The 18,169-nt window shown below is 41.4% G+C and overlaps 1 protein-coding gene across 4 annotated transcripts in view; it reads right to left on the bottom strand.

The window, feature by feature from the left end:
* ATRNL1 (attractin like 1) overlaps positions 1-18,169 on the bottom strand; it is a 501,150-nt gene that overhangs the window by 424,013 nt on the left and 58,968 nt on the right. For all 4 annotated transcript variants that reach the window (XM_028730152.2, XM_028730150.2, XM_028730148.2 and 1 more), the window contains 3 exons: positions 9,711-9,885; positions 8,935-9,022; positions 3,297-3,552 (listed from right to left, as the gene is read on the bottom strand). In XM_028730152.2, the coding sequence (XP_028585985.2) occupies positions 3,297-3,552; positions 8,935-9,022; positions 9,711-9,885 (519 nt within the window). The remainder of the gene's footprint in view (positions 1-3,296; positions 3,553-8,934; positions 9,023-9,710; positions 9,886-18,169) is intronic.

Below are 18,169 nucleotides of genomic sequence, written 5' to 3'. Positions count from 1 at the left end.
ATGAATATGAGTGTGTGTGTGATTTCTATATCTATATCTATATCACTTCTGAACCCTTCCATCTACTCTGTCTCTTTGGACTCCCTTGTCCTAGCCTAGGTAGACAGAAATTTATTCTCCCTCCCGCCTATAACTTTGTAGCAGAAAGTCACCCAATGACATTAATGGTAAAATAGATTCAGGACAGAGAAAATAAAGTCCTTCTTCACAAAATGCATAACTAAAGATTGTAATTCACTGCTGCAATGGCTGCATCCACACAATCAAATCCTAGCTGAATAAGCCAGGGTATGCAAAAGTTGCATATACCTATAGAAAATATTTGCTGCCACTTCATTTTTAACCTTTTATGTGAGCAGAAAAACAGGCCTGGAAGCCACGGCTTACCACGGCTTCCTCTTATATGTGTACCAGAAACTACAGTTTGTGGCTTCCACACAAGTCAGGATTTTGAAATCAATTTCTCAACTCTGGATTGTTTGGAAGTTATGGCACCCAGGTCAGATAAAATGGGAAGCTATAGTTAACTGCACATTTCTAGTTTATTTTACCACTTCACAGAAGCAAAGCAGCAGCTAAGGGGTTGCATGCACATGCGCTGTAATATCTGCTTCTGAGGACTACTTGCTGATGAAATCTATTAGCTAGCTGGCAGGCACAAGGGAGAGAGGGCTTTTTTGGCAGTTGGGATCTGACAACCTCCTGCAAGCTTTTAAAGGTAAAGGTAAAGGGACCTCTGACCACTAGATCCAGTCGTGACCGATTCTGGGGTTGCAGTGCTCATCTCGCTTTATTGGCCGAGGGAGCCGGCGTACAGCTTCCGGGTCATGTGGCCAGCATGACTAAGCCGCTTCTGGCGAACCAGAGCAGCGCACGGAAATGCCGTTTACCTTCCCGCTGGAGTGGTACCTATTTATCTACTTGCACTTTGACATGCTTTCGAACTGCTAGGTTGGCAGGAGCAGGGACCGAGCAACGGGAGCTCACCCCATCGCGGGGATTCGAACCACAGACCTTCTGATCTGCAAGTCCTAGGCTCTGTGGTACTATTTACTGATGCCTTCCCATCACGTTAATCGAGCTGCTGTTATTGCATTATTCTATTTTGTTATTTTATGGGATGGGCGCGGCTCTTTAAAGAGCGCACGGCTCTTGCTGGCTTTTCTGGGAGGAGGGAGAAGGGACAGAGGGCAGCCCGTCCGTCCCTTCTCCCTCCTCCCAGAAAAGCCAGCAAGAGCAGCAGAGCCTCCCGCCTGCATTCGCATCTGGGTTGCATATAGGCTCTGCTCAGCCCTCCCTTTAAAAAGCCGCGCAGAGCATGTGTGCGGCTCTTGCTGGCTTTTCCCCGAGGAGGGAGAAGGGCAGCCCGTCAGTCCCTTCTCCCTCCTCCCGGAAAAGCCAGCAAGAGCTGCACACAGGCTCTGCTCAGCCCTCCCTTTAAAGAGCCATGCGGAGCGTGTATGCAGCTCTTGCTGGCTTTTCCCCAGGAGGGAGAAGAGCAGCCTGTCAGTCCCTTCTCCCTCCTCGGGGAAATGTCAGCAAGAGCCGCACACACGCTCCACGTGGCTCTTTAAATTGAGCGCTGAGCAGAGCCTCCCGCCTGCATTTGCTCCATAAGACACACACAAATTTCCCCTTACTTTTTAGGAGGGAAAAAGTGTGTTTTATGGAGCGAAAAATATGGTAAATATCCTGGTTTATTAAGCCAGAATTTGATTGTGTGATCTGGGCCACTATGTCATGATGGACCCTAGTTTAGGCAGCTGTAAAGTAGGATTGGGCAAATTAATTGATTGCTAAATTGAGCCAATATTACTTTGAAACAGCACATAAATCAAATTACAATTGAAAATTTGATGCTTCACAGTAATCTAGTATACTTAATGGACTAAAAAGTTTGTGATTGCCTGTTTCTGAGCCCAATTCCTTCTCCCTACCCACAGTCAAATGCTTGAGATTCTACAATGTTTATGAATGTTAGAAATACTATATAGTTACATTTAAATATTACTACAGTCCTGACTTAGTTTAATGAACCACTTATGGCTCACTAGTATAAAGAATGCAACCAGCAATTAAAGATCATTAAAGAGCATAGTGTTTTTAAAAAAACAAACAAAAAATATTAATATATCTGAACGTTAAAAAGTACACTTCTTTACATCCCAGTTGCAGATAGGTAGCCGTGTATCTGAAGAAGTGTGCATGCACACGAAAGCTCATACCAAGAACTAACTTAGTTGGTCTTTAAGGTGCTACTGGAAGGAATTTTTTTTGTCTTTACATCCCAGTTACTGTTTAGTGAATGTGACATCATTAATTAATTGCTATTTTTTCATGTTGCAACTACAAAACAATGCCCTTTAACACATTCAAAGTAGGAGAAAAAATGTGCAAAAGGATACTTTCAGCTGTTGAACATTATTTTTCTTTATACGGTACTCAATAGTAAAAAGGGTGGTGCAGGAGTGCATCCTGCTGGACTTTAGTAAAACTGCAGTTAAAAATTACAGTTAAATTTCTATTTCTTTAAAGTAGTACAGATAATAACCCCAAAATCTAATATGCAAGAGCATTAAAATCAAACATGGTAAATACTGAACTAAATTGTTTTCAGAAGACAAGTGAGGCAGGAACCAAGTCTTACCCTCTTATCAAACCTGATGTTTTCTGCAATGGATCTGGAAACTTCAATAACAGCACCTGACCCTTTAGTCAGCTGCCAAAATCCAATTTTAAGGTCTTTTAATGTTTGAGAGCAGGTTTTGCTTCAGGAGAAGTAAATGTCAGATGTGCTGGGCACATGACTCAGAGAGAAGGTGTAAATTTGGGGTTATTAATGGTTGCTTTAATGGAATGAACTTTTAAGATAGGTGAGCTAATATTAGAAACTAGATCCCATTGGCCAGATACAATGGAGGGTAGTGTTCAAGCGGGGCTATTTCCTTCTAATGCTCCTTCTTTGGACATTTCCCAAGAAATGTAACTTTTTCCAGCTTTCACTATTTTTCCCCATTTCTTGGTGATCCACAAAGCCTCTGTATGAGAATCTTCCTCACTTCAAATAAAAAAATACCGGTACATCCTCTTCACATAGTTGTTGTTTTTTAAAAAAAAGACTTTTATCTCTATCAGCACATCAGATAAAACATACTTCTGATAAAGGGTCAGCTCATGCATATCTCAATAAGGATTCGTGTAATTTTAAAATATCTCTCTCTCTCTGCTGTCCCCTATTTGCATCAGAATGCCTTGGATCTATTAATATGAACACACTGAAAAGGAAAAAAACTTACTGATATAGTACTCTTGCACGCTGCTTGTGTAACCATATATGACAGAGTAACCAAAAATCACGACCATGACAACATCCCTGCTATCCAGCTCCACTATGTGTGCAGAATGACCCTCAACCGCATATTGCTGGCCATGAACAAGTACTGCTGGAATTCTGGTACTCCACGTCTGACTGGGTATGTTGAAAATCCATAATTCATCAGTGACATTACCAGTATTTGTTTCAATTTTGCCTCCATACATGTAAATGTCATCCTGTTTGAAGGGGGGGGGGAGAGAGAAAACAAAATGAAATTAATACAAATGTCAAAAAATACAAAGCAAAAACCAGCAAAATACTAAAATTGTGATAATGTTATGCTATGGAAATGACACTGGCTTCTAAATTACACTTAATTTATAATATATGTAATAATTTAATTTATAATACATGTAAATCAGCTCTTACACGCAACGGACATAGTCCAGTGTTTACCCTTCAGAACCCCTGGGTATCCACTGGTTTCTAGTTCCACTCTTCATTTTATTGTTATTCGAAGTTTAGTATAAACTGCACTCATCTTATCCCTCCCTATTCTCTCTCGGTACATCAACAGATACACAGTGAGAAAACAGCCCCCCTAAAATCACGATTCCTCAGAATAATGCTTCAGCTGCAAACCCCAGCATGAGGTAGGCCTTCATCTCTATCCACATAGGCATTCCTCTGTTACGCTCTTGCCCTTTGAACTATTGTCTTTTCCCATACATTTTGTTGTTTGTCGGGAACAGTTCACAATACCCATGCCACATTCTATTCTCTATTCCCATATGCTTCCGTCCTTTATGAAATATGGTTCCTAAACAATTCCCTCGAAATATATCTAAATTAAAATGCTTCAAAGCTGAGATTAATCTTTTGGTTAAGTAATCTCCCAGTTAATAGCAACTGAATGTTGGAATGAATTTTGCTTGCAGTAATAGGTGAATCTGAGAAGCAGATTGTCCCCAACCAGTGTTGCCTGCATCAGCTGCTAGGGGAACTTGATTACATATCTCCTCATTAAGAGAAAAACATGTAGAATTCATTTATATTGCATTCCAATATAACAAACACAAATTTAAGTTGCAATCGTATAGCCATTTACTTGGGAGTACGTCACACTGAACTCACTTCTTCCAAATTAAAAGTATTTACTATCTAATGGTATAATAATGTAATAATGAACATGTATGATATAACAGTTTAGGTAAAAAAGCAGTCTTCAAAACAAAGGAATATAGCTCTGCTACAATCCTATGCCTGCTTACCAGGGAGTACACTCCACTGAACTCAGTGGAACTATTTCTGAGTAGACGTTTGAAAAAATATATAAAGGAATGTGAGGACACCTTGCTATTTTAACTTAACTTCATAGAACTGTAGAGTTGGAAGGGACCCCAAGTGCCACCTAATCAAAACCCAACTTGCCCTACATCTTTGACAATACTGTTTGTTTGTTTGTTTGTTTATTTAGACCATTCTATACTGCTTAAAGCTAAGGCTCCAATACTTTGGCCACCTCATGAGAAGAGAAGACTCCCTGGAAAAGACCCTGATGCTGGGAAAGATTGAGGACACAATGAGAAGGGAACAACAGAGGATGAGATGGTTGGACAGTGTTCTCGACGCTACCAGCATGAGTTTGACCAAACTGCGGGAGGCAGTGGAAGACAGAAGTGCCTGGCGTGCTCTTGTCCATGGGGTCATGAAGAGTCGGACACAACTAAACGACTAAACAACAACATACAATGGTACCTCGGGTTATATACGCTTCAGGTTACAGACTCTGCTAACCCAGAAATGGTACCTCGGGTTAAGAACTTTGTTTCAGGATGAGAACAGAAATCGTGCTCTAGCGGCGCGGCGGCAGCTGGAGGCCCCATTAGCTAAAGTGGTGCTTCAGGTTAAGAACAGTTTCAGGTTAAGAACGGACCTCCAGAACGAATTAAGTACTTAACCCGAGGTACCACTGGACTGCGTAAAACATGAAAGTATCTCTTGGGGGTGTACAGAAAACTAAAACAATAATAAGTAACTTAAACAACAAATTATTAAAAATGTGCATTGTTACATATATCAGACCTGTGGGTATATGGCTGTATATAAATTCAATAAAAAATTTAAAAAAGAATATTACATTGATACAAATTGCTAACAAATATAGACCAAGATCAATTCCTACTTATTCTGACACATCTCTCCCTCTCAGCCTCCCAATTCACCCAGAGCCCAAACAAACTCATAATTCCCCCACAATATCTCACAACCGGGTTCCTAGAAACTGCTGACAGCATCCTAGTCTCTCACTGTAGGCTTGTTTATATGAGCAGGCAGCAAGGTGGATGGAGTTTCCTTAGGCTGCTGCAAACTATGTCTCATTCAACAGTTAGCTGTGCTGCACACCCCAGTTCTAGACTACAGCAAGTTTGGTTTGGCAAGTTTCCTAGAGGGTCCTAAGGATGGCAGATAGGACATCCCTCCACTCACAGATCTTCATCTGGCCTCTGCATATCACTCCTCCTCTAGCTGCTTACTAAGGAGAGATGAGTGAGTGTTACATTATTATCTGATTGTGGGGGGTGGTAGTGGGGGAAGTTGCTCAATATACTGAGAAGCCTTTCTACATGGCAAGCTAATGAATATGCTTGAAACAAAATGTATACAGCTGTACTGTCTCTGGAAGAATTGATTCATTCTCCTATCTTCATTGCTCTTTGATTCTTGTCAATCAGCAGGTGGGCGGAAGAGACTTAGCAGTGGGTGAGATGGGACCTGGAGAAAGACCATAGCATAGACATAGGTATCTAATTAAATTGAAAGTTAACCAATCCCAATCAGATGAATTGGTACAAAGTTGAGAAACAGGACTCTCCTGATTTTCATTGTGTAATACAAATGGTCACTTTTGAATTTGCTTGAGTCACTGTCTTATAAAATTCAATTCAATTTAATGTAACTGAATTTTTTTTAATTGGAGGTGACATTGGCTAAATCCAAGTCTTCACTTCCTCACAGTTCTCATCCTTACGACCTCTAGAAAAAGGCTTGGAAACACTCCATGTTTCTGACTGCTACAAGAACCCAATGTGCAAACTCAAAAAAACAAGCCAATTTCGAGGTGAACTTGCCCATTATTGATGGGCAGTGATGAATTAACCACATCACCTTGGGCCATTGCAGCAATTGTTATTAACTTTTAATTACTGCTATTCAAATCTCAGCATGACTTAATTGTTCCTTTAATTACCAAGAGAGGTCATAAGTGATTATCAATTGCTCTTTTACATTTCCTCCCAAAGCTACAAACTGTAGAATGTACTACTGTACTGCAGAACAACAATGTCACATGTGTGGGCTATGGATCTGAAAGAGCGAGGAAGAGGCCTGCATGAAGTGACTCAGCCTGGGCTCTTCCTGTCAGTGTCTGAAATTAAACTTTTCTATCTCCACACAGCCATTCATGTCTACCAACCCTGAACGTATTTCCAGGGCCAGATCCATCAAAAATCTGTCTCTTCCTAAAAGATGGATAGAAACGACAATTTAACCAGCTACGTTTCCCTTGTCGAAATGCTGGATTACAGTAAAAAGGCATGCCTTGAAGAATTTGCCTTTCACTGCAATTCAAAGATGTAGGTAATTCCAGTGATGAAGACTGTACAAACCTATGAGCTTCCTGACTTACTGCTTACAGTATTTCATCATTCCTTGCCTGACCACTTCCTTCCTATAATCCATGTATATAGCCTCTACTGGCCACAGGCCCATATTCTGCTTTGCCACTCTCTTCTTTTAATTCATGGTGCCTGCACCACCTGCTGTTTTCTCAGCTACCCTGTTTCTCAGCCTTCCTATTACTCTTGTCACATTGTTTAGCAATTCTGACTCTAAGCAGGCCTGAGTCTACTCCTGCCTCTCACTGAAGCCAAGCCATTCAACTTCTTCTGTCCTGTAAAGTTTTCCATGGCCATCCTGGCACCATTTCATTAACCACTTCTTTTCTCACCTACATTCCATCAGCAGCCTGGCTTTTAAGTATGCTGCCTGCTTTGAGTGAAGGGCATAACTCAGAGCAGAACATTTCCACTTCAATTATAGACTGTTATAACATTTTCTTGTTTCCATTACATGCTTTTAAAATCATTTTCACTTCTCCCACACAATCTCAATCTAGATTATTGCAAAACACAATAATCAGGTACAGATTTAAATAGTTTCCTTTTATTATAGACACAACTGCCATATGAATATCATGTCTGGATTACAAGCACGTCAGAATACACACACACACACACACACACACACAGAGAGAGAGAGAGAGAGAGAGAGAGAGAGAGAGAGAGAGAGAGAGAGAGAGAGAGAAGTGACTGGCCTAAAACTCCAAAAATGATATTAAACCAGGAGCCATCTAATAAATATTCCTACCTCTGCATCTGTTGCTTTCCTTAAACAAAATGAAAGATTGGGGGTGGGGGTGGGGATGGGGAGATGAGTTTCGCAGAATGTCAGCGACTCTCAGAATCATTGTGTGGAAACTGCACAGACACCAAATTAATACAGGGAGACAAACTTATCAATTAGATAATTTTCTCTTCCTTCCACTGTGCTCAGTAGACCTTGTACTGATGAATAGCAAAGGAATGAAAGTAATACCCTGAGTCTCAAAGCACCATACAGGCAAGTTTTATTGAAATAAATGTTTTTGCTGTGACAGTAGTTTTAGGATCACAGTCTAAAACGTTTTTAAACGAACTGTCACTTAAGATGATCAGTTATTCCTGCATAACATTACAACCTAAACTACAGCAATGAAATTAAATATCTGCAGGATGGAACAATAATTTGAAAAGTGCTTTAAAATAATCATCTAATTTATCCTTCCACAGCCTTGTGATCATTCTTCCTATTTTTTGGAAGCTTTTGTTTGATATTCAAAAACAGGATCGAGTTCAGAACTGTACCTACCAAATAGATGCCCACTTTACAACCTTAACTACTACACAGCCAAACAAAATAATTCTAACAAACATATTTTTCCTCTTTAAGAAGAAAGCAGAAACTAGCCCTTCGGCTCAACTAGTGTAAATCACAAATGCAAAACATACAACTTTGAAGTCATAGTCCAAGTGGAGCTTCAAAACCAAATTGTTTTGTATTTCCATGCATGGCTAGTCGCTGTTGGGAATGATTCCCTTACCCCAACTGATGTGCTGGAAACAGTACAATTGCAGCTATCTGAAATACAGTTTTATGTTCTCAATTAAAAGTCAGCAGACTGGGTTTGGGCTCAGCTCACAAGTTGAAGGCAGGCAGCAACAGTTTGGGACATAAAAGCTTAATTCATAACCTAAGGTTTGGTTTCGTCTGGTTTTTACAATATGGTGATTTACGGCAAAATAGGATAAAATAATTCTTTACTCAGAATTCTGAAGTGTGTAGGAAACTACCAAAAAGAATAGAACATTCAAAGAATGAACTGACAAGACCACATAGACCAAAAAGATCAATTGTCTGTAAAGAATGGAATTTAAAGCATGGTTATGAAATAACTTCAATAAAGGTGTTCAAAAGCTCAGAAATTTATAAAGTTAAATATTACCCTAGATGAGCCAAACCTGATATAAAGCAATAGTGTGTCCATATCTCTGAAGAGGTCCTTTCGATACCGGTACTACATTCCAGATGCTGCTTTCCAAATTATAACTAAAAAGGGTAAAAATAAATATAAATAAATAAATAAATAAATAAATGTGTCAACCAAGGGAATTCTAAGTCTATAAATTTTGGAAACAAAATTATTGTTTTCAGTTTAGTCATCATAACTATATAATTTGGGAATTAATTGTTATAATTGGGCTATTATTGGGGTTATATTTGAAAACTAATTTTAAAATATTAAAAATACAGATGTATTCTAATCATAAGATTGTATTTTGAATTCTATGAGCCACTTGATCGGCTATATTTCACTTCATTTAACTCTAAGAATATTACTAAGGTGAAATAATGAACTATAATTCAAGAGGACAATAACCAGAGACTGGGGTGAATGGAACTTAATTCCCTTTGTATAAAACAGATAATACAAGTAGCGAAAGTGTTCTCACAGTAGTTTTCTTTTCAATAGACAATGTCTTCATCTCGATTCCTAGTCTATTTGAAAGTTATCAGTGTGAAAACCATAATATGTATGCTAGAACATACTCCCTCTTTTTCCTGAGCAGCAAAACGTCCAGGGGTAATGCTACAAAGTTTAGAATCCTTCGGACAAGACAGCCCTAAAGTTTAGGTTGATTTACGCTAGTGTGGGTGATGTATAGGGTAAATGCTATTTATTAAATAACAATAAATTCACACAAAACAGTAATGAAAGGCCAAGGAAATTACTTACTTTAATATCATTTGGAATGTGCTGTAGTTAAATGCATATCCCCCAAACACCCACATAAACTTTCCATGTAGAACTGCTTTATGTGAAGCTCGGCTTACAGATGGACTAAATGGCTTCACATTAGGTAGAATCCAGTATGACTCCGTTGAAGGAACATTCAAAGAACAATCAGGACCTGTGTATTAAAAAAATAAAAATAAGGAGAAATAGTTACACCTGAGCTGTACAGCCTCCTAGGCAAAAGTGTTAAAATTATGTGAAGGTTAGATGGAAAAACTATGCTGACAAAAGCAACGTTCATTGTAGAAACTACTCTACAGATTCACTGAAGAACCATCCATACAAAAGTAAAATATTGTAAAATGGTTTTAGTAGTTGGGTAGAGAGGGAAGAGAGATAAATAATGTAAAGAGATAAAGATAAGTGGACAGTCATTGCAGAAGGCCGTATGATTTTTAAACAAAGGTTTACATAGGACCAGACTTTTAGGAATATAGTAGTGTGACGTTTATATGCTTTCTTAAAAAATAGGTTAGGTATGATGGCAAGCAAAAATGAAACAGTCCCATTTATTTAGGGGTTTTTTTCCAGCAAAATACTTCTTTTTCAATGTCTTTGGGCATATTAGTCTTTGTTCTAAAAGAAAATCTGAACAAACTTTAAAAGATTTGGCTATAAACTAAAATTCATTAGCTTGCTGAGAATTGAACAGAAACTTTGATATAACTTGTGGTGACACATTTGAAATTACTTCAATACACTTGCTACTCATTTAGAATAATAATAATAATAATAATAATAATAATAATAATAATAATAAAATGAAATACACTATTAAAATGGTTCTGCTACCCAAACACTATCCTAAGACCATTACAAGCTGAATGGATCTGCCTTTGACATTCAGTTCAGTTCATGATCTTATATCATACCTATATTTCTACTTTAATAAAGGATAATGAATAGATCTTCATCTCTTCATCTCATCAGAACCCTAAACACAATCTAAGTTCTTCAATCAGATTTAAGACTACTATGAGTTATAGCTGTCACATTTCAGCAACACCAAGCATTTTATTTATTTAAAGTTCCTGAGCTATACACACAACCAACAGTTACATGAATCAACATGTAAGCAATTATTCTTAACAGACTGATTACATTCTTTGGTTTACAAATTAAATCCTGGTTTTTAAAATTGCAAGTTGTCCCCTTACTTTTTTTTAATATGTTTAAAACCAAATGTATATTAGTTTTAACTTATGGAAGGGGTATTTTTGGAAAAACAGTGACACCAAGTGGTAAAATATATACAAAGCACTGAAACATACCAAGTTAAATAAACACGTTTTTACTTTTTTGTGTAACAAATTTTAAATAAGCAAGCCATAAAAATATTCAAGACACACATAGTGCCAGTGTCTGATACTACTTTGACATGGCATAAAACATTTAGAGTAATTGTGAAAAATATTGAACTTTACCATTTATCTGAAAAAAGCGAAATCATGTTTTGTGTGGGGAAAATTCACTGAAATATGTGTGAATTAAAATATATGAAGTAGAGTAAAAGGTTGTGTACACAACAGGGTGTTAATATGTGCATGGGTTACATAGATCCAGTTTTTCCATGTGTGTTTTTGTTCACTTTTATTCACACATGAGCTCTTTCAATTAAAATCTATCTCAGTGTTTCCCATCCACAGATCCAAGCAGGCAGTGCTTAATGAGATGCATTTACACTGTGCGATGTAGTCCCATCCCTCAATTACTATTTCCATGACCTCTGGAAGTTCAGGAAACCTGAAGTCTGTTGTGGGTATGCAAACAGGATTTGTTTACCTATGCACGCAAACTTTTTTTTTAAGGCCCATGGAATAGCACAATTACCGTATTTTTCGCACGATTGGACGCACCGGACCATAGGACGCACCTAGTTTTTTGGGGGGGAAATAAAGGAAAAAATTTTCCCCTTTATTTCCCCCCCCAAAAGCAGGTCAGGGAAACCGAACCAGGTTGAGGAACAGCGGGATAGTGGCGCTACGCCTCCCTGCTGTCCCCCAAGCTTGTGGGGCTGGCCGATGTCTGTCTGGCGGGCGGGGAGCTCTGCTTCAGGGCGCCCCACCCGCCAGGCAGCAGGCTGCTATCCGCAGCGTGGGGAGCCCTGTGGGGAACTCCTGCAAGGTTCCCCACTCTGCGGATGTATGCCTGGCGCGAGGGGCGCTCTGCTTCAGGGCGCCCCACCCGCCAGGCAGCAGGCTGCTATCTGCAGCGTGGGGAGCCCTGTGGGGAACTCCTGCAAGGTTCCCCACTCTGCGGATGTATGCCTGGCGCGAGGGGCGCTCTGCTTCAGGGCGCCCCACCCGCCAGGCAGCAGGCTGCTATCCGCAGCGTGGGGAGCCTTGTCGGGAACTCCTGCAAGCCTCCCCACTCTGCGGATGTCTGCCTGGCGCGAGGGGCGCTCTGCTTCAGGGCGCCCCACCCGCCAGGCAGCAGGCTGCTATCCGCAGCGTGGGGAGCCTTGTCGGGAACTCCTGCAAGCCTCCCCACTCTGCGGATGTCTGCCTGGCGCGAGGGGCGCTCTGCTTCAGGGCGCCCCACCCGCCAGGCAGCAGGCTGCTATCCGCAGCGTGGGGAGCCTTGTCGGGAACTCCTGCAAGGCTCCCCACTCTGCGGATGTATGCCTGGCGCGAGGGGCGCTCTGCTTCAGGGCGCCCCACCCGCCAGGCAGCAGGCTGCTATCCGCAGCGTGGGGAGCCCTGTGGGGAACTCCTGCAAGCCTCCCCACTCTGCGGATGTCTGCCTGGCGCGAGGGGCGCTCTGCTTCAGGGCGCCCCACCCGCCAGGCAGCAGGCTGCTATCCGCAGCGTGGGGAGCCCTGTGGGGAATTCCTGCAAGGCTCCCCATGCTGCGGATGTGTTCCCGAAGCGCCTGGAGCTCTGCTTTCAGGGCGCCTGGCGCTCCGGGAAGCAGGCTGAGCGGAGCGCTAATCCCGAAGCCCCAAGCTTCGGGATTAGCGCGGCGCTTCGCTAGCCCTGGGAGAGCCACGCAACGTCGCGGGGCTCTCCCAGGGCTAGCGAGACCTTGCCGGCACCCAGAAGCTTGGGGCGCGCTGTGCTCCGCACACCCCAAGCTTCTGGATTAGCGCAGCGGTCCGCTAGCCGTGGGAGAGCTGGGTCTCTCACGGCTAGCGGATAGCTTCCTGAAGCCTGGAGAGCGAGAGGGGTCGGTGCGCGCCGACCCCTCTCACTCTCCAGGCTTCAGCGAAAGCCTGCATTCGCTCCATAGGACGCACACACATTTTCCCTTGCTTTTTGGGAGGGAAAAAGTGCGTCCTATGGTGCGAAAAATACGGTATGAACTATCACCACAGTTAAATTTTCAATTATGTTTCATAGTAGACAAAAGGGCTGATTTAAAAATAAAAACAAAAACTGAAATACATGAAATTTACACACAGAAACATACATACACCATGCCTGACCACACCAGGTAGAGAGCCAGCAGCTCATCAAGAAATGCCTTGCCAAGGACAAAGAATGGTGAGGTAGATAGAGGAACAACAAATCTCCTGACTCTTCCCCCACCAAGGTCATTGTGTTGGTTGGTCATTGTAAAAGGTCATTGTGTTGGTTGGAGAATAACCATACATGGCCAAGGCACGGTGGGGAAGAGCAACTGCAGGTGGGATTATAGAAAGTGTTTTTTCTTTTTCTTGCCCCTTTTCCTTTCCTGCCTACTATTAGCTGTGAGGACTAGTTCTATTTTTATTTTAATGCAGCCATTTTCGACAAGAGCAGGTCTGCAGTTGTTTTAAAAAAATTAACAATGGTGAGAAATTGCATCCAGCAACAACCAGGGGCACTGGACACTATGTTCTTTCCTTTGAGCGGAAGAAAACAGAATAGCTAGGCTGTGCTCAGGCATTGAGCAAGCAGAACTGGGAGTTGTGGTGAAAGATAGCACCCATGAAAACATTGGCCTATATGTAACAAAACAAAACACAGTGTGATTTAATGCACCCACACTCCACCAGTCAAGAAAAACAAATTTAAAGGGGGGAAAGTGTAGGCTGCCAGAGGGCCTTCTCGGTGGTGGCGCCTGCCCTGTGGAACGCCCTCCCATCAGATGTCAAGGAAATAGGCAGCTCTGTTTAGGGAAGTTTTTAATGTTTGATGTTTTATTCTGTTGGGAGCCACCCAGATGGTCGGGGTATAAATAATATTATATTATTATTATTATTATTATTATTATTATTATTATTATTATTATTATTACTTGAATGGAGATGACACAAAAAAAGGAAAGCCCATGAACCCATGGGGTGCACTGAATCCACTTTAAACTGCTCCCTGGAAAAGACCCTGATGTTGGGAAAGATTGAGGGCTCAAGGAGAAGGGGACGACAGAGGACGAGATGGTTGGACAGTGTTCTCGAAGCTACCAGCATGAGTTTGACCAAACTGTGGGAGGCAGTGGAAGACAGGAGTGCCTGGCATGCTCTGGTCCATGGGGTCACGAAGAGTTGGACACGACTGAACGACTAAACAACAACAACAAAGTGTGTGCATCCCAAAACTTAAATGGAAATAGATATTGTAATTGGTTAGAATGAGAGGTATTTTCTGTAAAAGAGTTGTTCATGGTGCACTAGGAATCTATTCACCACTGTTACACTGTAGTGTCTGCAGCCTCACATAGTGGACAGCATAAAGGCAAAATGAGCAGAGTTAAGTTGTGCAGACTGTCCAGATGCAAACTGTGCATCTGGCTGGCTCCACCATGTTTTTTACTGACACCAATGTATAGTTTGGCCCCAGATAATCAACTAACTCTTTAGCAATTGTTGTCCATTTTTAAAAATCATTTATGTGTTGTATTTTTTAAGAAGAATATATTTGGTACTTCCAGAAAACCCATTGGCTGTACAAGAGTAACAGTATTATTAACTAACATATGTGTCAGGCATTTATGAACAGCTTGGCTTTTCATTTCCTGGAGCCTGTACATCTGTGTGATGCAGCTGATTGCACCTTTACCTGCAATAGTTTTAATCTACATGTGCTTGCTGCTCTCTCTCGAGTTTTAGGGGATGCCCTCTACGTCCCGGAGGGTGATTAAGCCGCAGGTATTTCTTGCTGGCTGGCATCATTAGGATAAAACACCAGAGATTTCTGCTGTGTGTCATGTGTTAGAATGATAAACTCCTTAAAGGCTCTACCATGCTGCTGATTGTTCTCATGCTGGAAAACGCCTTGCTGGGATCAAAATAACCCTACAGCTAGTTCTATGTGCCCAAGAAAGTCCCTGGGTGCACCTAAATAATTTGCTTGGATCCTTGGTTTCTCTACATGTGTAGCTGGTGGTCCAATCTACAGAAATGAGCAGGCTTTTGTATTAAGTGAAGTGCTACATTAGTTGGACACCTCATGGGAATTGCCTAGAAGCCATTCAAAAACCTACATCAACAAAAATGCCTAAAAGAGGCTACTAAAATTTATTTCAGGAATATTTTACCTGATGTTTTCCTAGCACATGTATAACTTCTGTTCTTGATGAAGCAATTCTGAGTGCTGCAAGCATAACTCTTGTTCAAATACAGAACAACAAATATAGTTTAGAGAGAACAATAGGGCAAATAAGAACTAAAGGATGAAAGGGAAAAGAGAAAAGATGATTTCCTTCCATTCTCCCACTAAATGTCACTTACCTTCAGAATGTGAGCACTTTGAACTGAATATGTCACCATGTCCACTTATAGCTGAAGGTGAAACAAACAACAGATCTGCTTTCTTTGAAATTCACCTACAGGTAAAGACTGACAAGTGGGAGCTGTAGGCAATCTGACTTTTACAAGCTGGCTTTTTGTTACTTCACTTTCCTGTAGATGCTAGAAATGTAGTGTCTTCTGAAGTTTTCCAGAAACGGATTTAGCCATTTGACCCCTAGTTCTATACTTCTTTGGGAGGAAAGTCTATGTGTTTGAGAAATCTTTCATTTGATATCTCAGCTATGCCTCTGCAGAAACAGAAAGCTATCCACATAAAATCTAAGCTCACTATTAACATACTTTTATATATACTTTTGTAGCATATTTCAACAAACGGTGTATCATTAAACTGCTATAGTTTTTACAGTTTTTTCTTCCATAGCAGGGAAAAAACCAGAGGTAGCAGGGGAAAAACTGATGTAGTGTGTTACAGCAGTGGTTCCCAATTAGCTAAGTAATATAAACCCCCTGTTTTTCAAAAGCCATGCCATGGACCCTCCAATTTTGAAACTTTCAATATCTCTTATGATAGATTTAGTTATGTGAATGGTGCCACGGACCTCCTGGGTGCATTATGCGGACTCCTCGGGTCCACGGATCCCAGTTGGGAACCACTGTGTTATCGAGCATCAGACTAGGACATGTCGTAAAGGTAAAGGGACCCCTGACCATTAGGTCCCGTCGTGGCCGACTCTGGGGTTACGGCGCTCATCTCGCTTTATTGGCCAAGGGAGCCGGCGTACAGCTTCCGGGTCATGTGGCCAGCATGACTAAGCCGCTTCTGGCGAACCAGAGCAGTGCACTGAAACGCCGTTTACCTTCCCGCCAGATCGGTACCTATTTATCTACTTGCATTTTGACGTGCTTTCGAACTGCTAGGTCGGCAGGAGCAGGGACCGAGCAATAGGAGCTCACCCCGTCGTGGGGGTCCGAACCTCCGACCTTCTGATCGGCAAGTCCTAGGCTCTGTGGTTTAACCCACAAAGCCACCCGCATGTCATACCAGGGATTAAATCCCCACACAGCCCCACAAATCCCCACACAGCCATTTAAAACAACCAGTGTCTGAAGTTAAAAATTAGTTACCCTGGTGTCATACTTAACTTCAGAGACCATTAGAGCTAAGAATGCATATAGCTATATAGGTGTGTATCTGTGTTAAAAGTAATTTTCACGTTCCAGTACTTTGGACAGCTCCTTATCTTCACAGGCCAACTAAAGAATGGTGAGATGAATGTAAAAGGAGATCCCCTCAGCTGTGTCACGATTTCATGCCAGGGATGGGAAATATTTTTCCTTCCAAGAACCAGAAAGCATGGCTCCATGGGCCACTTCAAAGCAGCATACTGTCAGCACAAATTAGTTGATAAATACAGATAGCAAACCTGGCTTTTGCTATTTGTAGGTGAGATTTGAATTCAAACTACACCTGCAAATGGACATTTTTCCTCTGGTGAATAGCAAAACTGTTTGCAAAGGAAAAGTGTCCAATTGCAGAAGCAGTCAGAATCCCAACTATGCCTGAAAATGGACTGATTTAATGGAGGTAGTTAGTGCTGTGAGCAAGCCCTGCTTACCAAGGAAAAATCAGGAGAGTACTTTAAGGACCCCTGTGTTTACCAGCCCTAAAACTGAAATTATGTATGGTATCAGCTGTAAGGCAGGTAGTTGTGCTTTGGTGAAAATGGCCTACTTTGGTCTGTGAGGCCAGAGGTTTCTGACCACTATTTTATTTTATGATAACACAGGGCCTGAAAAAGCAGAATTCTTAATACATGCAGATTTCTAGTCAATCACAACATCATTTCCTATACAATCACAATCCAATAAAATTTGAATATTCCAATGAAACATTAGCACTTGACCCTACAGCAGTTCTTGAATCTAGAGCCTAGGAAATAGCAGATAAGAGTCTGTACACCCATCACAAAACTCAGTACAAAAGAAGGGAACTACAGATGACACACCTAATAGCTTGTAGTCTTTGTAAATTGCCTAGCTCCAAAGTTGACATTATGGTTACTATGGGTGTAGTGGTGCTCTTAAGGACATTCCTGCTCAGACTTCCCATAGGCATCCAGTTGACCACAGGAAGAAAAGGATTCTAGACTAGAATGACCTAGACCAGCAAGTTTTTATAATGTCGCTCTGGTATCTGCAAAGCCTCTGAGCTCCACTTCCCACCCCCACCATCCACTACTCCCTTTGTCTTGAGGATGGTTACTTTTTTCCCCCATGGAAAATATACAGTTCTGAAGGGAAGAGTTGGAAGAACACCACTCTTGCCCACATCCTTTTTCAGCTCCGTGTGCTTTTCAAGGTTCAGATCAGCAGTTCAGATCTGAAATGTACATAAAAATTGACATGGGAGCAGCTGGAAGGAAGGGGGAGAAATCTGAGAGAGGGAGGGAGTATAGATAGTATTGTCCCATTGCATACTCCCAGAATACCAAATGTACCCAAGGGTCAAAAAAAGAAAAGAAAAGAAAAGAAAAGAAAAGAAAAGAAAAGAAAAGAAAAGGAGAAAAGATTGACAATATGTGGTATTAATTATGGTCAATCTACTATAAGAAGTAGATATAATTTTATGTCTGAGTTGCTCCTATGGAATTCAGAGACAGTAGTAGGGAAAGCACTACAAATACTTGAGTGCAAGTATTTGGATTTCTTATCCGCAAGCTTTTTGCTG

This window comes from Podarcis muralis, chromosome 6, assembly GCF_964188315.1.
Source record: "Podarcis muralis chromosome 6, rPodMur119.hap1.1, whole genome shotgun sequence".
NCBI lineage: Eukaryota > Metazoa > Chordata > Lepidosauria > Squamata > Lacertidae > Podarcis > Podarcis muralis.
This window is presented reverse-complemented; position numbering and strand designations above follow the sequence as displayed.